At 42.0% G+C, this 20,548-nt stretch overlaps 1 protein-coding gene across 1 annotated transcript in view; it reads right to left on the reverse strand.

Moving 5' to 3' along the window:
• The window catches only part of LOC124795408 (facilitated trehalose transporter Tret1-like), a 74,404-nt gene extending 54,457 nt beyond the window's left edge, over positions 1 to 19,947 (reverse strand). The window contains exons 1-2 of the mRNA XM_047259429.1: positions 19,686 to 19,947; positions 17,186 to 17,533 (exon numbers count right to left, since the gene is read on the reverse strand). Of these exons, the coding sequence (XP_047115385.1) occupies positions 17,186 to 17,533; positions 19,686 to 19,946 (609 nt within the window). The 5' untranslated portion in view covers position 19,947. The remainder of the gene's footprint in view (positions 1 to 17,185; positions 17,534 to 19,685) is intronic.
• Positions 19,948 to 20,548: the final 601 nt, after the last annotated feature.

A 20,548-nucleotide genomic window follows, 5' to 3' on the forward strand; every position in this document is an offset into this window, starting at 1 on the left:
CATTTTGTTGACTGCCGTTTTGACTGTTATGTATAATAATGAATCCAGCTTTTATCAACAGTCGTAAATCGGCCCAAAAAGTATTGTGGATTGCGATTAAACATCATCAAACGTTGTGTTGAATTGTTATGCCAGATGCGCTTTTGGTGGAGTGTGCAGTCGAGGCACCCACAGCGTATACAGCTTCTTCATAGCCAGTTCTCCATGCAGGATGTCATGCACTCACTCAGTTGAGATGCCTGGAGTCTCAGCAATTTTACGAATTTACACCGGCGGTCTTGCATTACCACATAATGGATCTTATTAATGGTTTCCTTTGTGTTGACCTCAACTGGACGGCTGGAATGCGCTTCGTCTCCTTTGCTTGTCAGGCCACGTTTGAATTCATTAATCCAAAAGTAAATTGACTTCAATGATGGTGGAGAATCCGGGCGATCTTCATCAAATTCTGTTTTGATTTATGCGACAATCCAAACCTTAAAAACGAAAATGTTTAATGATGGCACAGAACTCGGTTTTCTCAATTTCCAATCGCAGTCGACACACTGACCAATTCAAACGGCTGTCAACAACGAACTGTACGCTGCATATTATTGAAATTCTGAATATAACCACTGCAATAATCAAGCTGACCAACCATGAAAATGCAAGAAAAATGTTCCATTCTTTCATGGAAATTTATCACACTTATTAACCCACCCCCTTATAAAGTCCGATTTGCTCATAAGCGTCTTGCAGATTTTGAACGTCATTATCTTTCTAGTTCAGACATATCCAGTTCAAAAGTATCATAGATTTTCTACCCAGTATTCACAGGAAATGTTTCACTGAGAGAGGCAGAAACTATGTTACATTGGTTGACCAAGTCTGTTGAGGCAGTAAAGTTCCGATCACGTTATATTTACATGGGAGCAGTGTAAAAACTGCTGCTATAACATTAATATTGGTCATCTGCCAAAAACACCAACGAATGCGTTTTGGAATAAACACATAAATGTGATCTCTCAGGTTTTCTCAGTGCGATTGATTAAAGTGTGCTTCCGGGTGTTACGCTGAATCTTTGTCTCCACTTTATGCACAATGCAAGCTGACAAACCCAGCATTACCCGGGTATTCATTCTGCCATTTTCCTATTTGAAACGAAAACAAAAAATGAACTGTGTTTGTTGTGAAGTATCGAAAAAAATTATTTCCATATATTCGTGAAAACGCCTTTGGAATTATGAAACAGTTGTATAAAGAAATAAGCATAATGTAAAAATGTATAATTACAGTACCCAAATTAAGAAAAATGGTCCCAGACAGTTTATGTAAGCTGGGCGCAGCTGATTCGGGTCTCTGCAACACAATTTTGTAAACCTCTTTGTGGTCACGCCTCTTCATAGCTCGGTAGAGATGGTTACTGTTTTCGCCTACAGCTGTTTGCGCTTCCAAGTTGAAAGCTCTCAAAAGCGCTTCCAGGTGTCAGGGTCTCCTTAAGTTGACTCGACTATACAAGTGTCTTAGTAGTATAGAATAAATATATTAAAATTTCGTGCATGATGTGCCGTTTTTCACGAAGTTCAGTGATTATGACGTCATGTCTCTTGAACTGTGTGTCATACAATGATATATTTGTGCAGGTACATTCAGCGACATTCATGGGTACTGTCTGCCAACTGTGTTGCGAATAGAGTTAGTAGCAAAGAAATAATAAATTTAAACATCATTCACAGTGCGGCAGTTTTTCATGCATCTCAGTGTCTATGACGTAATATCTCCAAAACTATGTGTGTTAACATGATATACTTTTGTAGGTGCACTTAGCAGCATATGTGCGAGTTACCTTTGAAATGTATTGCTAATCCAGTCAGTATTTTGGAAGTAATACATTTAAACGTAATGCATGATGCGGCGTTTTTCACGCATTTCACTGTTTATGACGTTGTATCTGCTGAACTATGATAAATCGCTGGTTCTTATTCACACAGCGATTGTTGCCTGACAGTACATCTGCATCTACATGGATACTCTGCAAATCACATTTAAGTGCCTGGCAGAGGGTTCATTGAACCACCTCCACAATTCTCTATTATTCCAATCTCGTATAGCGGGAGGAAAGAATGAACATCTATATCTTTCCGTGCGAGCTCTTATTTCCCTTATTTTATCGTGGTGATCGTTCCTCCCTATGTAGGTCGGTGTCAACAAAATATTTTCGCATTCGGAGGAGAAAGTTGGTGATTCGAATTTCGTGAGAAGATTCCGTCGCAACGAAAAACGCCTTTCTTTTAACGATTTCCAGCCCAAATCCTGTATCATTTCTGTGACACTCTCTCCCATATTTCTCGATAATACAAAACGTGCTGCCTTTCTTGAACTTTTTCGATATACTCCATCAGTCCTATCTGGTAAGGATCCCACACCGCGCAGCAGTATTCTGAAAGAGGACGGGCAAGCGTAGTGTAGGCAGTGTCCTTAGTAGGTCAACAGTATGAGATATGTGTATGAAGTTTGGCTGAAATCGGTCCAGTGAGTTAGGACGAGATGTGGAACATACACACACGCATACCCACACATATTTTTGCAATATGTATGAATTTAGACGACTGGCCCAGTTGTCTTCTTTGGGTGCTGTAAGGTTTGCTGTTATGCGTACTCGCTGGTTGGACCCCTACCGACTATTGTTGGTCTCACACCGCTATTTATAGCCGGGTTCGATTCCCGGTGCCCACTACGATCTTTGATGCTCTTTCAGTTTTAAGAGCTCATACTGACAGTAAATGAAACGCAGATTCTTTCAGCGACTGGTGGATATGATGGCTGACGAAATTTTCATAAACTCAGTGCCGGATCCCAGGCGTTATTTAAACAAACTGCAGTCCTTGTTTGTTAGCTTTTCTGGCGTCTTAGTTTCGATAGACTCCTTAATAGCGCTGTCCCAGAAACTTGGTGTTTGCACCACGATACTGATCTCATCGTATTTCATTAAATAACTATTCGAGACAGCGCTCAGCGACAGCTGATTTGATTGGCTGTTTTGTCGGGTATATTGCTCGTGTTCCTTGCATCTCTCCTCATCTTTTCTGATAATCTACCTCACGTAAGACATACCTCATTCTAATGGAATCAACACCACTCACAGACAAACCCAAACAACCGTAACGTCATAACCAAGCGACGATCGTAATACAAAGCAGCCAACATCAAACGAATCGTTTGGCTCGTAAATTTAAAGATTTTTGAGTTGATACCTGAATGAGGTGGTCCACGCAAGCTGTCCTCTGGTAGTTTTATGTTTCTCATGTACGTCAGTGCAAGGAGGGTTGCCTCGTCACTGCTATCCAGAGGGGAAGTGTACGCACAAGCGAACCTCCACCGAGCTGTGCTCCTATCTGCGCGCGTTTTCCTCCTGGTTCCACTCTGGTCAGGTCGCGTGTGCGTCTGTTTGTAGTTCAAGTCAGGTCTTGTAGTCAAACAGATAACAACTGCAATGTACTCCAGCGAAGACTACACCGACATGATACTGATACACAGGGAGATGCCCCGCAATGCAGCTGAGGCCTGAAGGTTGGATTCACGACGTTTCACAACGCGACATCTACCTTCTACGCATGTTTTTAGACGTGGGGAAATGTGTTTAAGAATCAAGGGAGCTGTCGTGGAAGACCAGTCAGTTACGCACCCGATGTTGCCTGGAAAGTTATTGAGTATTTTGGTGCACATCCCACGCACAGTAAGTATAACTTACACGAAAATAACGAATAAGTACAGTGTAGTACAAACGAAAGTATTATCGTTATATTGCATTTAGGATGAAGTATTATTTGCACCTATAACAATAATAATAATAATACCAGGGGTGTCCGATCGGTCGCGAAATGGACACCACAGTGAAAACCCAATGAAGTTTTGCACAGATGTGTTGGGTTGTGTCTCTAGTATGACCGTCGATCGCATCAAGACGCTCTTTTCAGTTGTGAGCGGACTGTGAGCGAGTAAAGGTGCCTAGAACAACGATGTCTCCCGCCAAGTAGGTGGGCCTGCTGAGAGGCTTCGCCTTTATGAATGCAGCCCACCCAACACAACTGCCACACACTTCCTTCTTCATAGCAATTCTCAGCCGCACTCTGCAGGGGCAGTGAAGACGCTCCTGCAGCCTTTTCGATGGGAAGTGTTTGATCACCCACAACACTGCCCTAATTGGTTCGTCTTGAGTATCATCTCTGTTCACATGAAACGCTGGATACGAAGACAACACTTGGGCGCAGGATACCCGCTATAGAGCAGCGTAGAGAATTATCGGAAAGCACAGGTGGCTCCCTTCTATGACGATGGTGTTGAAAATTTGATATAACACTCCGACAAATGTCTAAGTCGGAGCGGCGAATGTGTAGAGAAGTATCTGGAAAGTGTAGCTAACTCTTGTAAATAAAGTGTTTCAGATTTTGTCTGTGGTTTCCATTTAGCGACCGATCGGAACTTACTTTCTGGACAACCCTCGTAATAATAATAATACCATGATAGTCATTATTATTAATAGTATGAAAGTCATTAGATCTCGCCCAGTAATACCTATTTCTCATCATAATTAGTAGAAAAAAGTGCTGCGGCAGACCTGGCAATATCGAGATCTTTGGTACATAGCATTCTGGAGGAACGAAAATGGTATCCCTTTAAGCTTCACCTGCACTGCAGCTGTATGGAAACGATTTCAAAATTCGGGTATAGTTCTGCCGACGACTCGGAAATGAAGTAGCCGTAAATTCGGATTTCATCAAGCAGATTTTATGACGCCACTGTCAATAGACATTATCTACATTACTCGGTTCCTGCAGATCCTCACTGGCTATGACCACATCACAAGAAAGCGCACTGCTGTGTTAACGTATGGTGCGGAATTCTAGGAGACCACATCATTGGACCAGTTCATTTGGCTCCCAGACTAACTGGGTAGCCGTGTTTGCAATTCCTACAGAATGAGGTGGATCTTGGGCATCTCCTAGAAGACACCCCACTTCAGTTAGCTGTGAGGCACTGGTTTCAGCACGATGGTGCACCAACCCATTCTTGTAGACTGGTTAGGGGATATCTGAACGGTGGATAGGTCGTGGTGGTTGAATTCGCTGGCCAGCGAGACGCCTGATTTAACTACTGCCCTTGAATTTTTTCGTACGAGATTGTATCAAAGCCAGGGTTTACGAAACGGAAGCAGAAAATCCAGTTGTGTTTAAAAGAATGAATACGTCATGCTTGCGCTACAGAAATATTAAGAACTGTTCATGCTAATACTGAGAGGCGCTTATATCTATACACCCAACAAGACGGACATGCGTTTGAACATTTGTATTGTGAATAATGCAATTATAAAATGGTTCAAATGGCTCTGAGCACTATGAGACTAGAACGTAGAACTACTTAAACCTAACTAACCTAAGGACATCGCATACGTACATGCCCGAGGCAGGATTCGAACCTGCGACCGTAGTGGTCGCGCGGTTCCAGATTGAAGCGCCTAGAACCCCTCGGCCACACTGGCTGGCAATGCAATTATAAAGATCTGCCAATCTATAACATAGGTTTAAAGAAACATCATTTATGATATTATATTCATTGTTCTTTACTACAGTGAAGGATATCATAGCATTTATATATTACTACCAATTTGGAAGCACGAGTTGGTGCATTGTGTGTTGTTAATAAATTATCTGTCATATACTGATGTGCCTTGAAACGGGAAATTAATATGCTCTGGTCCTTGTGCATATTGTGGTCAGGGACAATCACGCTTTTACACAGACACATCTCTCGAGCCCAGGAACCGAACACGGCTAGTCTTACGTTTAGCAGGGTCTCCGCTCTTTTGGCGTGTAGCCCCTTTACTGTTTTGTAGGCAAATCTTCCGGCGTCTGTGGTATCCGGGTTTAACTAACGTCAATGGAGAGCTGTGTGCGTGGTCCGCGTGGTAGAGGTGTTTGTGTGGCCATGTGAAAAAAAAAATTAAGAACGCATAACTGCGATTAATTTCGTACGTAGCATAAGTAACACGTCTAGCATATTTGCAAAGCTGGTGACGTCTTTAAAAAAAATCCGTTATTTTCGTGTGCACGAACTGTTAGGGACATCTAGGGGCACTTTTAAATGTTCAGTAGTTCTTTAGCAAAAATCCACGTATTTACATATAATGTTTTTATACAAATACACAGAGGCATGCACATCGCAATCGGTTGTATTCACATAATAATCTATTATCAGTACAACTTCAAGAACAACTTCAGTTACTAGAATTTTGTTTAATGAAACTCCTTTTGAATATACGCCCCCTTTCAAATGATGAGACGTTAGCTTGGAATATGTCTGTTGACATATGTGTAAGTCATATCCCGAACTTTCGTTGGTCTGTATAGGTTAATTGCAATACAGGCTACAAATTTAACGTAAGTCGATTACTTCGTTTTCGTTAGCAGTAGTATCATATTCTACACTTGACCTATATAGGTCAACTAAAGTACGGGATACAAATTTTACAGGTGTTGCTTTTTTCGTCTCGGTTACTATTAGCATTCTGTTCCTCCGTAGATACTAATACTAGCGAAGGCGAAAAGACATACGTTATATTATAGGTCAACTGAAGTGTGGGGTACTAATGCTAACGAAAACGAAGAAATCGACTTACGTAACGTTGGCATCTTATACCTCAGCTGAACTACACGAAGACGAAAAGAAGTGACATATATAAAATTTGTGTCCTGTTCTTGAGTTCATTTATATAGGTCAAATGAAGAACGGGGTACTTACCTCCGTAGGTCAACTGAGGTAAATGACACTAACGTTACATAGATCGCTTTTTTCGAGTTTGCTAGCACTAGTATCCTATTCTTCAGTTGACTTATGTAGATCAACTTAAGTAAGGGATACGAATTTTACGTATGTAGTTCTCTTCGTGTTGACTAGTACTAGTATGGACTCGAAAATATCGTAGTAATACTACTTCTAGCAAACGGGAAAAAAGCATTAACTGTAAAAGCTGTACTCCGTACTCCAGCTGAGAACCCAAACTTAACGCAGAACAACATAGTACGACAAAGAAATACACGATAAAGATAAGTTCAGTACAACATAAAAATGAAAAAAACTAAACTTACAGTACTCAAAGTCATTCGAAAAAAAAAGACTAGTCTTGCAAGACGTCAACAAAAATCACATGCCCACATACAAATACACAAGAAAGACAATATCACAAGAAAACACAAATACAGACATACATACAAACATATAAACCCAGAAGCTCACATCAACCAAATGAACTAAAATAATAAAATAAATACCCACATAAAAACATTACGTAAGATAAGAAACTGAAGAATGAGGCACCAACCCTAACAACTCCAAAACCAAAGCAACAATTTTCCTTAATTATTATTTACCCCACAATCCCAACCCCACCTGAAAATAACAAATTTTGCAGGGTACATGCGCCCAGACTTTTAAGAAAACATTCAAACGGGCAATAAGTATCGGGTACACTACGCTTCCATGAATATTTATCTAAATGGCTCTGTAGTGTCGAAATGCGTCTTTTCTCCCTCCCTACAACAGATTGTATGGTTGACCAGTAACCTTTTACACTACTGGTATAAGCCCCAGGTAATGTATATCTGAATTCATTATCATGATACACGACAAGATGCCGAAAACCTCTTTTCCCCAAATCCCTGTATCACGAAAACCCATCGGGAATAAGTAAAGAACCCTCTGCCACATGATCTTCAATTCATTTCAACGAAACTTTCTTCGTTCGGGTGGAAGTACATTATCATATTCTGGAAATGAAATTACAGTCCCCAAAACCCATAATCCTACAGCAGTTTCCCCCTTCTTGTACTTGCCTCATCGATTTCGACGATAACACCTGGTCCCTCAAAGACTCCCTATACTTTATACACTGAAGTACCAAAGAAACAGGTATAGGCATGCGTATTCAAATACGGAGATATGTAAACAGTCAGAATACAGCGTTGTGGCGGCAAAGCTTATATAAGACAACAAGCCTCTGGCGCAGTTTTTAGACCGGTTACTGCTGCTACAATGGCAGGTTATCAAGATTTAAGTGAGTTTGAACGTGGTGTTATAGTCGACGCACAAGCGATGGGACACAGCATCTTCGAGATAGCGATGAAGTCGAGATTTTTCCCTACGACCATTTCACTAGTGTACCGTGAACATCAGGAGTCTGGTAAAACATCATATCTCTGACATCGCTGCAGCCGGAAAAAGATTCGCGTACTCTCACAGATTTATAGACAACCCTTCAGATTCATGGTGTCAATTCCCTCCAGGACTACTTCAGACGTTAGTCGAGTCTATTCCACGTCATATTGTGGTACTTCTGCGTAATCGCGGGTGTCCTACACGATGTTGGGCAGCTGTAGCAGTTTTCTTGGCTCTCCAGTGCATATTCCCCACAAATTTTCGTACAAAACGAATACCAGTCTAAAACGGTACGCTCACTCACACGACAATCGGGCCTACAAAACCACACAGTATACCTTAAATACCAACAGTATGTACTTTTCATGGTTTCCCTCAAGGCCAGCTTCGATATCTCAGACCATGTTCCTCATCTGATTGTACGCCATACTCGATCTTTGGTACGCCTCCATATGAAGAAATCTTAAGTACGACGAGCACACACTTCACAGGCGCATATTTTCCCAGCACTCACGACATCGAACATAATCAGGAAGAAGACCACGTAACTGCAAAAACTAAATGGTTGAGATCATATCTACGCCCAAAGCCTGCTTCAGGTCTTCCATATTCACAGATATAAATAAATCCATACCTACAAACGAAAATCAAAGAGTAAAAGTCGTCGTAAATGAAAAACAAGTCTTCCGAATTATCTCAGACTCAATGAGAATGGAAATAAGTACGAATGAATTGAAAAGAAGATATGATCTAAATGTATACAAAAGACAAAACTCTTACACAATGTCTAGCTCTTTCTTTTAGTAACACATTCATTTATTTCCATTTAAAATGATGGTGCTTATCCACAGAAGATAACAGATTTATTATCTATGGCTCGAAAACAAAGACATTACATCATCTTTAGGAAACTTGAACACTTGAACCTTGTTTTCTGCCATGTAATTTTCATTACCTTTTGGTACGCAACATTTTACGACCACAGTGAAGATGAAACTGCGTAACCGTATATTATGTTGCGTTAAACTCATGCAAGCAACACTTAGCAACACACAATATGATTTCTGTGCTCTTAAATCACAATCTCGTAACGATCACATAGCACAACATGTTTTTATACGCAACACGTTGTTGATACAGTGTAAGACATCTGTCGACTTTCACCGCTTCTCGTAGACGTCACAACTTCAGATTCTTGCAGTTGTTCGGCCTTTCGATCTAGGTGGTGTTGATGGAATGCGATACTCACCCGGCTTTCGGAGACCTAGATCGTCTGTAAAATTACAAAGAATACTTTTTATCTTAGCTGAAAGGATGCCATGTATCGGCCGAGAGACTTTGCGTTTCACGGAATACCAGTGCCAACTCTGAAAAACAAAAAAAGCGTCTAAGGGTGTAGTGGGCCCCCGGAATCGAACTCGTCTATAAATAACAGCGTGAGACGACCGTCTAATAAATGCAGTCAGACCCTCTGGTGCGAAAGTTGTTACTTTTTGACAGCTGTAGCGACACTAGCGCTCCAAGGGGCGAGAAAGCAGACATTTAATGTGTCTTAAGGATAATATTTGCTTTTAATTATTTTCTGCTTAATTAACGGAATAGTTGTTATATTTTTGCGTTCCACGTGTTGATAAGTTACCAAGAGTCATGAATTATTGTGAAATACATGTAAACACAGCTGAATCACACCGATTCAGTGACATAAGCTACAGCTCATTCATGAAGAAATACTTTCGAATATGTCTATATTTGCAGCTTATTCTGTTGAGAGCAAGAGAATACAAACACATCTCATGCATGGGAAGCATATATTTCTGTTGTTGTCTATTGTTATTATCATAGGCACTTTCCCTGATACTCAAAAATTTGTTATGGGGGCCAACGATTCGCCCATCCTTACACTTCACTCCACTTTCTAATATAGGAATATTTTTGAATATGTAATCATTTTTGTTTCAAAAGTGAATGTGTTGGGGATTCTTGCCGCTTGTGGCTCAGATTTAGTAACAATTGTGGAATTTGCTTCTCCTGTATTGCGAAATAGTTTTATTGCTTCTGGCGGTTTACTATTAAGTTTGTGTGGTTTTCTCTTAAGCTACAGTTGTGTTGACTTATTTGATACGTTAAATAATGTAGCTATTACATTCCATATAGGTTTCCTCCGTTCCACATTGTCCGCCCCGATAGCTGAGGGCCGATTGTCCTCTGTAATAAAAGAACTGAGTAAAAGAATCAACGATCAACTTGAACGAATGACATGTGACGTCCGCCCAGACCAAACGAAACGAACAACACCGAAAAAATTTAAAAAAGTGATCAGCGTGACGGATTGCCGTCCTACAGGCCCAGGTTCGATTCCCGGCTGGGTCGGGGATTTTCTCCGCTCAGGGACTGGGTGTAGTGCTGTCTTCATCATCATTTCATCCCCATCTGGCACGCAGGTCGCCCAATGTGGCGTCGAATGTAATAAGATCTGCACCAAGGCGGCCGGACCTGTCCCGCAAGGGGCCTCCCGGGCAATGACGCCAAACGCTCATTACCATTTTCGTAACACATTCACTGCTTTGGCTGAAAAAGTAGCGAACGGAACTCTGTTTTGTTGAGTCGATATACGCCGTCTTCCCGTAGAAAGTGAGGTGTCCTGGTGTTTACTAGCAACTTTTTGTTATTAAAGAAAAACGACATTATTCAGTAAATGTCTGTATGTTAGAAGAGAATCTTGAATAAACTGTCCTGTAGTGTACGGTTTTGTGTCTCCCAGTTCCTTAGGACACTAAGGAATCACAAATGCGGTGTAATTTTTTACGTATGACGATTTTTATAGAACTACATACACTCTCTTTTGTAAGAACTGTGTTACAAATCAATATAAACATTAGTACTCGCACTCGTCGTATTCAGAGGTGTTGTTTACTGGCCGCTTGGGGCGCTACTATCGCCGATGCAAACAAAAACGAGACTGAGAGTCGCGACTGTTACGTTAGACAGTTGTGAGACCAACAGTAGACGCGTTGGAGTCCTAGCAGTGAGTATACGTAACAGCAAAACTCGCAGCACCCGAAAAAGACGGCCGGGTCGAGATATTGTCAGAAAATGGAAACAACAACTGGGCAGAGCACCTGGAAGCCAACTATAAATATAAGTAGATGTTGTACGATGGAACCATCAAGTAACTATAACCCATTCGCAACTGAAAGCCTACCTAAAAAAAAAAAAAAGTCTGTGTTAGTAGCAGAATAATAGTGTCGTCCACCTTGGAGAGCCTATATTTTCGATTGTAAATGGATATGAACTGTTTGGTCTTTTCCTAAATTGGAGCAGTCTGCTGGAGGTTGTAGCCATGGTTTTATCTTCGCCCCACTTATGAGCCTACAGCAGGGAAGGGTAGACGAATTTGCGCGGTTCACCTTCTGCAGAGTGGACAGCTCTCAGACCTCTAAATCCTTAGAATGATAAGTGGGAATATTATGGAAAAATCACAGTTGGCCCAGGTGGAATTTGAAGGTGGTGGGTGGCGACGTGAAGGGCATGCGGCCACCCTCTAATGCTAACATTGTCTAATCTAGAAATTAAGATGCCGAAGCCGTGAAGATACAGCTTAGACTAGGAAAAAGAAGAGATGCTGGACAGTAAGGAGGAAAGATTAAACCTTTTATGATCATCTTTTAGCTCTAAACCAATCATATGTCGTAAAATATAAAGTTTTTCCTTGTGTTAAGAAAAGCAGAAAAATGCTCTACTGAAAATGGTAGAAATCAGCAAACATATGAGACAGCTTAGTATTAACCATCGCAGTACCAAAAGGGGGGTGGGGTGTTACTTTATATCCACCTTATGCAAATATTGTAATTTAGTCAGCTTTTTATATTTTAAAATTAAAGAAAAGTTCATCGTTTTTAATGAATTATTCTATCAGATTCAATAAATGTTTAACAATTTTCAGTTAAACTTAATACAAAAAATTAAGTCTTAATAGTGATACCACTTTTTACAATGAATGTCGTATTCAATATTTTCCAGATCAGGATCTTACTTCAAACATGAGTACCTCTTGAAAAAGTATGTTGTAAATAAAAGTCAACAACAATTGACGAAAGTTGCATTTTTTAAAAGAAAGTAACCCCAGGTTGGTAGTACATGTTATGAAAATGCGTCTATATAGCTAAGATATTTTCAAGTTCTGGATCATTCTTAAACATGAGTGCCTCTTTAAAATGTCTGCTGTTAATATAAGTCAAAAACAATTAACGAATTTAGCTTTTTTAACTTATTTAGTTTGCACATAAAGTACTTCCTCCCCCCCCCCCCCACCCCCTTGGTAATGCGCCTTATGGAAAACGTGTTGATATTGCTGGGGCTAAGCAACCAAACTCAGTTTCCTTCTTCCCCATAGTAAAGTTTCAATTATAACTACCGGATTAAAATTATAAATTCAACTTCATATTTCATCAGTAAATATATCTGCACATAGAAACGATTGTTTCCTTTTTCAGTTAAAATGGTTCAAATGGCTCTGAGCACTATGGGACTTAACTTCTGAGGTCATCAGTCTCCTAGAACTTAGAACTACTTAAACTTAACTAATCGAAGGACATCACACACATCCATGCCCGAGGCAGGATTCGAACCTGCGATCGTAGCGGTCGCGCGGTTCCAGACTGTAGCGCCCAGAACCGCTCGGCCACTCCGGCCGGCTTTTCAGTTGATGTACGTAATTAATTCTACATGTAATACTTTTTAGTATAAGCACTCCACATGGTATAATTTCTGTATTTTCTGTGCAGAGAATATCTAAGTCACTCGTTATTTTATCTGTATTTGCGAGATTCGGTTTCCACCTGACGAAGGCGTAAAAAGCCGAAAGCTGATTCGTGACTAAATAAAATTTTTCTCTGCAGACGAATTTCGTACTTAATATCATTAAAATTTTGCTATTTGCTATCCTTTCTTCATTCCTTCTTGGTCCTGCAATGTATGTATGAAAGTTTCTAAGCTTTTCACCACACTTGTCTTGCAGTAGGCTGCTGAGTGCCCTGGATAACGTCAGTAGGACACTTATCGATAATGTTTTGTTTTTTGAAACCCAAAACTAGAAAATAACTGTTTACCTAGTAACAAATGTTCTCTCTGATCATAAAGCATCATCAGGATAAATTGCCTAGTGCCTTACGGTAAGGATACTCCTGAGTGGACATCAGTTGGAATAATTAACAACACCAGGAGAAATGTTGTTAAGAATAGTTTACAAGAAATGACCTGGGATGAAATTTATAATGAATCAAATGCTAAAATAAAATTTAATCTATTCAGTGAAAAATTCTTATCATAATTTGAAAATAGCTTCTCATGGATCATTAGAGGGATTAAAGAATCTTGTGAAAGGAAAAGAGAAATTTGTCTTTTGGCAAGTAGACACCCTGCAGTAGTTGAACACTACAAAAGCTACTTAAAATTACTACGAAAGATTATTACAAAATCAAGGAACAAGCATATAATATCAGAAATCAGTAATTCCAACAACAGATGTAAGGCTGTATGGAATGTAGTACAACAAGAGATGGGATAACCAACCACAGAACAAGACAACATCACTACTGAACTCCATGGAAGGGCTGGAAATGATGAGTCACAGGTAGCAAATATATTTAATAATAATTTCTTAAATGTAGTGGGAACGTTAGGGACAAACAGTTCAAGAGAAAAATAACAACGGTATGTTGAAAAAGTAACTCTCACAAAATCCAGTCATATGAATGTATCACCAGTTTCATCTTCTGAAATTAAGAAAATTATACATTCTCTCAAAGACAGAGGCTCATCTACTTTTGGTGCTTTTTCCAATAGAGTACTAAAGATTTCCTCCCATATAACAAGCCCAGTCTTATCTGAAATTTTTAATGCATCGCCAACTCAAGGCGTTTTGCCAGAGACTGAAATATGCCACTGTTAATCCCATTTTTAAGAAAGGCTATTTCTTTCCCCCATTCCTGTCAATTATTCCCTTATTCTCTCCCTGAAACTCTGTACAACTTCTGGTATAGTCAGTTTATCCAGGTCCCATCTCCTTAAATTCCCACCTTTTTGCAGTTTCTTCAGTTTTAATCTACAGTTCATAATCAATAGATTGTGGTCAGAGTCCACATCTGCCCCTGGAAATGTCTTACAATTTAAAACCTGGTTCCTAAATCTCTGTCTTACCATTATATAATCTATCTGATACCTTCTAGTATCTCCAGGCTTCCTCCATGTATACTACCTTCTTTCATGATTCTTGAACCAAGTGTTAGCTATGATTGAGTTATGCTCTGTGCAAAATTCTACCAGGCAGCTTCCTCTTTCATTTCTTACACCCAATCCATATTCACCTACTACGTTACCTTCTCTTCCTTTTCCTACTATCGAATTCCAGTCACCCATGACTATTAAATTTTCGTCTCCATTCACTATCTGAATAATTTCTTTTATCTCATCATACACTTCATCAATTTCTTCATCATCTGCAGTGCTAGTTGGCATATAAACTTGTACTACTGTAGTAGGCGTGGGCTTCGTGTCTATCTTGGCCACAATAATGCGTTCACTATGCTGTTTGTAATAGCTTACCCGCACTCTTATTTTTTTAATTAGTTATTGAACCAATTCCTGCATTACCCCTATTTGATTTTGTATTTATAATCCTATGTTCGCCTGACCAGAAGTCTTGTTCCTCCTGCCACCGAACTTCACTAATTCCCACTATATCTAACTCTAACCTATCCATTTCCCTTTTTAAATTTTCTAACCTACCTGCCCGATTAAGGGATCTGTCATTCCATGCTCCGATCCGTAGAACGCCAGTTTTCTTTCTCCCGATAACGACATCCTCTTGAGTAGTCCCCGCCCGGAGATCTGAATGGGGGACTATTTTACCTCCGGAATATTTTACCCAAGAAGACGCCATCATCATTTAACCATACAGTAAAGCTGCATGCCCTCGGGAAAAATTATGGCTGTAGTTTCCCCTTGCTTTCAGCCGTTCGCAGTACCAGCACAGCAAGGCCGTTTTGGTTAGTGTTACAGGGCCAGATCAGTCAATCATCCAGCATGTTGTCCCTGCAACTACTGAAAAGGCTGCTGCCCCTCTTCAAGAACCACACGTTTGTCTGGCCTCTCAACAGATACTCCTCCGTTGTGGTTGCACCTACGGTACGGCTATCTGTATCGCTGAGGCACGCAAGCCTCCCCACCAACGGCAAGGTCCATGGTTCTTGAGGGGGGGGATTTCACATTACTTATCTAAAACTCAACCGATGGATGTCGTATCTAAACAAAATAATGCAGAAAGTTGCACTTCGTAATTCAACCTACGTAGTCCGGGGGACATTACTCTGACTGGAGAGAAATCATGTATGGGGTTCCCCAGTGCCCAATCTTAGATCCACTGTAGTTCCTCATATATGTAAACGACCTTCCGTCCAATACAGGACGAGCAGTATTAGTTCTTCTTGCAGACACTAGTATTCAATCCAAGCATGAATACAAAAACCGAAGAAACGGTAAACAAAGTTGTTGGTAGTATGACTGACGTTTTCTGCGAATGATCTCAGTCACAACATATTCTGCTGTGCACGTGTAGGGGTATTACACAAATGGAACACATGGTGAGGAAATAACAAACAGGGTGGAAACTTCAAAATTCTTAAGTGTCCATACTGATGAGAATTTAAATTGGAAAAAAATAGATACTGTAATTCCTAAAACAATTTAGTTCAGCCAAGTTTGCACTTAGAATCATTGCAAATCTTGGGGAGAGACAAATGAGTACGTCGCCATATTTTGCAGATTTTCATATGGAATAACGTTCTGTGGTAACTCATCTCTAAGAAAGAAAGTCTCTATTGCTCTAAAACGTGCTGTGAGAATAATGATAATATGTGGTCTTCCCCAAGGATCATCTTGTAGACATCTATTTAAGGAATGAGGAATTTGTTTCGTCATGAAGTTTGTTGTAAATAATACACTGCAGTTCGAAAGGAACAATGATGTACATATTTACAACACCAGAAGGAAAAATGACGTTCATATTCCACATTAAGTTTCTCTTTAACACAAGAAGTAGAACAAGATGTTGCAAAAAAGATTTTATTTAGATCGCTTCTAAATCTGCATCTATATGTACATCTACATCTACATAGGTACTCCGCAAGCCACCTTAAGGTGCGTGGTGGAGCGTACGCTGTACCACTACTAGTCATTTCCCCTCCTGTTCCACTCGCAAGTAGAGCGAGGGAAAAACGTCTGTACGCCTGCGTATGAGTCCTAATTACTCGTATCATATCTTCGTGGTCCTTACGCGCAATGCATGTTGGCGGGAGCAGAATCGTTCGGCATTCAGCTTCAAATGTCGGTTCTCTAAATTTTGTCAATGGTATTTCCCGGAAAGAACACCGCCTTCCCTCAGGGAATCCCATTTCAGCTCCCGAGCCATCTCCATAACACTTACGTGTTGCTCAAACCTACCGGTAACAAATCTAGCAGCCCTCGTCTGAATTGCTTCGATGTCTTACTTCATTACTTAGCCACTGATAAAATGTCTGACAGACAACAAAGTATAGTTTGAACATAAACTGAAAAAGTTTGTCCTTGAGTGCTCCTTCTATTCAAAAAAATGTTCAAATGTGTGTGAAATCTTATGGGACTTAACTGCTAAGGTCATCAGTCCCTAAGCTTACACACTACTTAACCTAAATTATCCTAAGGACAAACACACACACCCATGCCCGACGGAGGAATCGAACCTCCTCCGGGACCAGCCGCTCAGTCCAGCGCTACAGACCGCGCGGCTAAGCCCGCGCGGCAAAATGTCTCGTTCCACATCATTACGATTTATTGTGCAAAATGATCCATCGAACATGAAACTACTTTCTTTCGTTAGTAGGAAATGTGACACCATCTCTACAATATTGGCACATATGGAAATGGTTGAAGAGTTTGCACAATAGTGTGGCTCGCTTACCTGCAGCAGGATGAAGCAGATGGAGTAGATGAGCGCTCTGCGGTGTGTGGGGTCCGTGAAGATGAGGGTGGGCGCCACGGAGGAGGACTTGTGCTCCTCCACCGTCTGCAGCACGCGCTTCATCTCCTGCTCGACGGCCTTGGGGTCGTCGGCCCCGCGCAGGCGCATCAGCGAGCGCTCGGCGTCGGCGTCGCGGCCGCGCATGGCCAGGAAGTAGGGCGACTCGGGCATCCAGAGGAACGAGGCGGCGAACGCGAGCGGCGGCGCCAGGCACGCCCACGCCAGCGTCGAGAACGACACGTACGCGCCCACCGCGTAGCAGTACAGCGTGCCCACGTTCAGCAGCACCTGCCGGTGTCCGCCACGTGAGTTGAAAGGTCCAGCTCCCAAAATTTGGTGGTTACCCAAGTCCGTGGACCGTACCACTGGTCACCGGACCACGTAAATAGCCCACACAATCAGTCCGAGGCAAAGGGTCTGGTACAAAAGAGGGAACTGGTCCTAGACCAGTGGTTTCCAACCTTTCTGAGACCACTACCCCTAAATGCAATTAGATGTTAGCCCCCCCCCCCCCCCCCCCCCCTCACCGCCACTCCACCTGCACCATCGTCTTCAACATTGCCGTCCAACGAAAATTAGCAATGAAAAAGAATTTTCCCTGAACACTGTCATTTTAAAAAGGGCAAATGATAACAAATGACATCTAGTTTTAACTGAATTTTCCGCTGATGTTTGACAGCACACGATAATACTATTCAAAAGAAAAACAATTCCCAATGCTCGCTGTCTGTTAGTTGGATTTTCTGTTGCAAGGTGAAAACGAAACTCCACTGCGGAACTTCATAGAACTTTTAGAAGCTGGCCTCGGTGGAAGATCAGTTTGGATTCCGGGGAAATGTGGGCCAACGCGAGGCAAGAGTGACCCTATGAATTATCTTAGAACGTAGGTTAAGGAAAGGCAAATCTACGTTTATAGCATTTGTAGACTTAGAGAAAGCTTTTGACAGTGTTGACTGGAATAGTCTCTTTGAGACTTTGGAGATAGTAACGGTAAAATACAGAAAACAAAAGGCTGTTTGGAACTTGTACAGAAACCAGAGTCGAGGGGCTTGAAAAGGAAACAGAGATTGAGAAGGGAGTGAGACAGGGTTATAACATATCCCCGCTGTTATTCGATCGGCAAATTTAGCAAGCAGTAAAGAAAATCAAAGAGAAATGTGGAGAAGGGATTACAGTTCAGAGAGAAGATATAAAAACTGAGGTTTGCGGATGATACTGTAATTCTGCCAGAAACAGCAAATGACTCGTAAGAACACTTTAACAGAATGGCCAGTGTCTTGGAAGGTGGATATAAGATGATCATCAACAACAAAAGCAAGGCGAAGATGATGGAATGTAGTCGAATTAAATCAGGTGATGCTGCGGGAATTAGATTACGAAACGACGCACTTAAAGTGGTAGATGAGTTTTGCTATTTGGGGAGTAAAACAACGGATCACGGCCAAAGTACGGAGGATATAAAATGTAGACTAGCAATGGTAAGAAAAGCTTTCCTGAAGAAGGGAAATTTGTTAAACATTGAACATAGATGTAAGTGTTTGGAAGTCGTTTCTGAAAGTGTTTGTATGGAGTGAAGCCATCTGTGGAAGTGAAACATGGGCGATAAACGGTTTAGACACGAAAAGAACAGAAGCTTGTGAAATGTCGTGCTACAGACGAATTCTGATGGTTGGATGGGTAGATCAGATGAGTAACGAGGAGGTACTGAATAGAACTGTGAAGAAAAGAAATTTGTTGCGCAATCTGACTAGAAGAAGGGATCGGTTGATAGGACATCAATGGGTCACCAATTTAGTATTCGAGAGAGGTGCGTGTGTGGGGTGGTGAGGGGGGAGCGAGGGGTAAAAATCGTAGAGGGAAACAAAGAGATGAATACATTAAGCAGATTCAGAAGGATGTAAGTTGCAGTAGTTGGCCGGCCGGTGTGGCCGAGTGGTTCTAGGCGCTTCAGTCTGGAACCGCACGACCGCTACGGTCGCAGGTTCGAATCCTGCCTCGGGCATGGATGTGTGTGATGTCGTTAGGCTAGTTAGGTTTAAGTAGTTCTAAGTTCTAGGGGACTGATGACCTCAGCTGTTAAGTCCCATAGTGCTCAGAGCCATTTTCAGTAGTTATTCGAAGATGAAGAGGATTGCACAGGGTAGAGTAGCGTGGAGAACTGCATCAAACCAGTCTTTAGACTAAAGAGGAAGAAAACAACAACAACAACAACAAAAGTTGTTTCATGACATTTACAGAGAAAGTATGGTGTTGACCTGGTAGTGTTACCACATGCTAATGTGTTTGGTTGTCCAGATATTCTTAGTAGGAATAGTTGCGTAAATCGGAGGGAAAAGAAGAGACATGCAGACTTTCTGGGTGATAGTGCATGAGGGAGGCAACACCTCACGTACTAAATTAACAGGTGTTGCAAGATGGGCTGTAGCAGACGGCGACTGACCTGGTAGAGCGTGGTGACGGCGCCGCGCAGGCGGTCCTCGGCGATCTCCCCGAGGTACATGGGCGTCGTCATGAAGGCGACGCCGACGCTGACACTGCCGAGGGCGCGGGCCACGAACAGGAGCGCGGCGTCCAGCGCGAGCGCGACCATCAGCCAGGAAGCGAGCAGCGGCGGCGCGCACAGCAGCAGGGCCGTCTTGCGGCCGAGGCGCTCGACGGCCACCACGGATGGCACCACGGCCACCGCCATGGCCAGCGACATGGTCGACACCAGCCACGACGCGTCCGCCGGCGACATCGGGATGTGCGACGACGCGCCTTGCAGGTACGGCAGCACTGGCGACGTCCAGCCGATGAACGCGCCGCACGACATGTACATCAGCACCGCTGCAGCAACATCGTAGAAACATGTACATCAGCACCACTGTGGCAACATGTACATCAGCACCACTGCAGCAACATTGTGGCAATATGTACATCAGCACTGCTGTGGTAACATTGTGGCAACATGTAGCCTACATCAGCACCGCTGTGGCAACATGTACATCAGAATCACTGCAGCAACATCATGGAAACATGTACATCAGCACCACTGCAGCAACATTGTGGAAACATGTACGTCAGCACCGCTGCAGCAACATCATGGAAACATGTACATCAGCACCGCTGTGGCAACATCGTGGTACCATATACATCAGCACCACTGTGGCAACATGTACATCAGCACCACTGCAGCAACATCGTGGCAATATGTACATCAGCACTGCTGTGGTAACATTGTGGCAACATGTAGCCTACATCAGCACCGCTGTGGCAACATGTACATCAGAATCACTGCAGCAACATCGTGGAAACATGTACATC

This window comes from Schistocerca piceifrons, chromosome 4, assembly GCF_021461385.2.
Source record: "Schistocerca piceifrons isolate TAMUIC-IGC-003096 chromosome 4, iqSchPice1.1, whole genome shotgun sequence".
Taxonomy (NCBI): Eukaryota; Metazoa; Arthropoda; class Insecta; order Orthoptera; family Acrididae; genus Schistocerca; species Schistocerca piceifrons.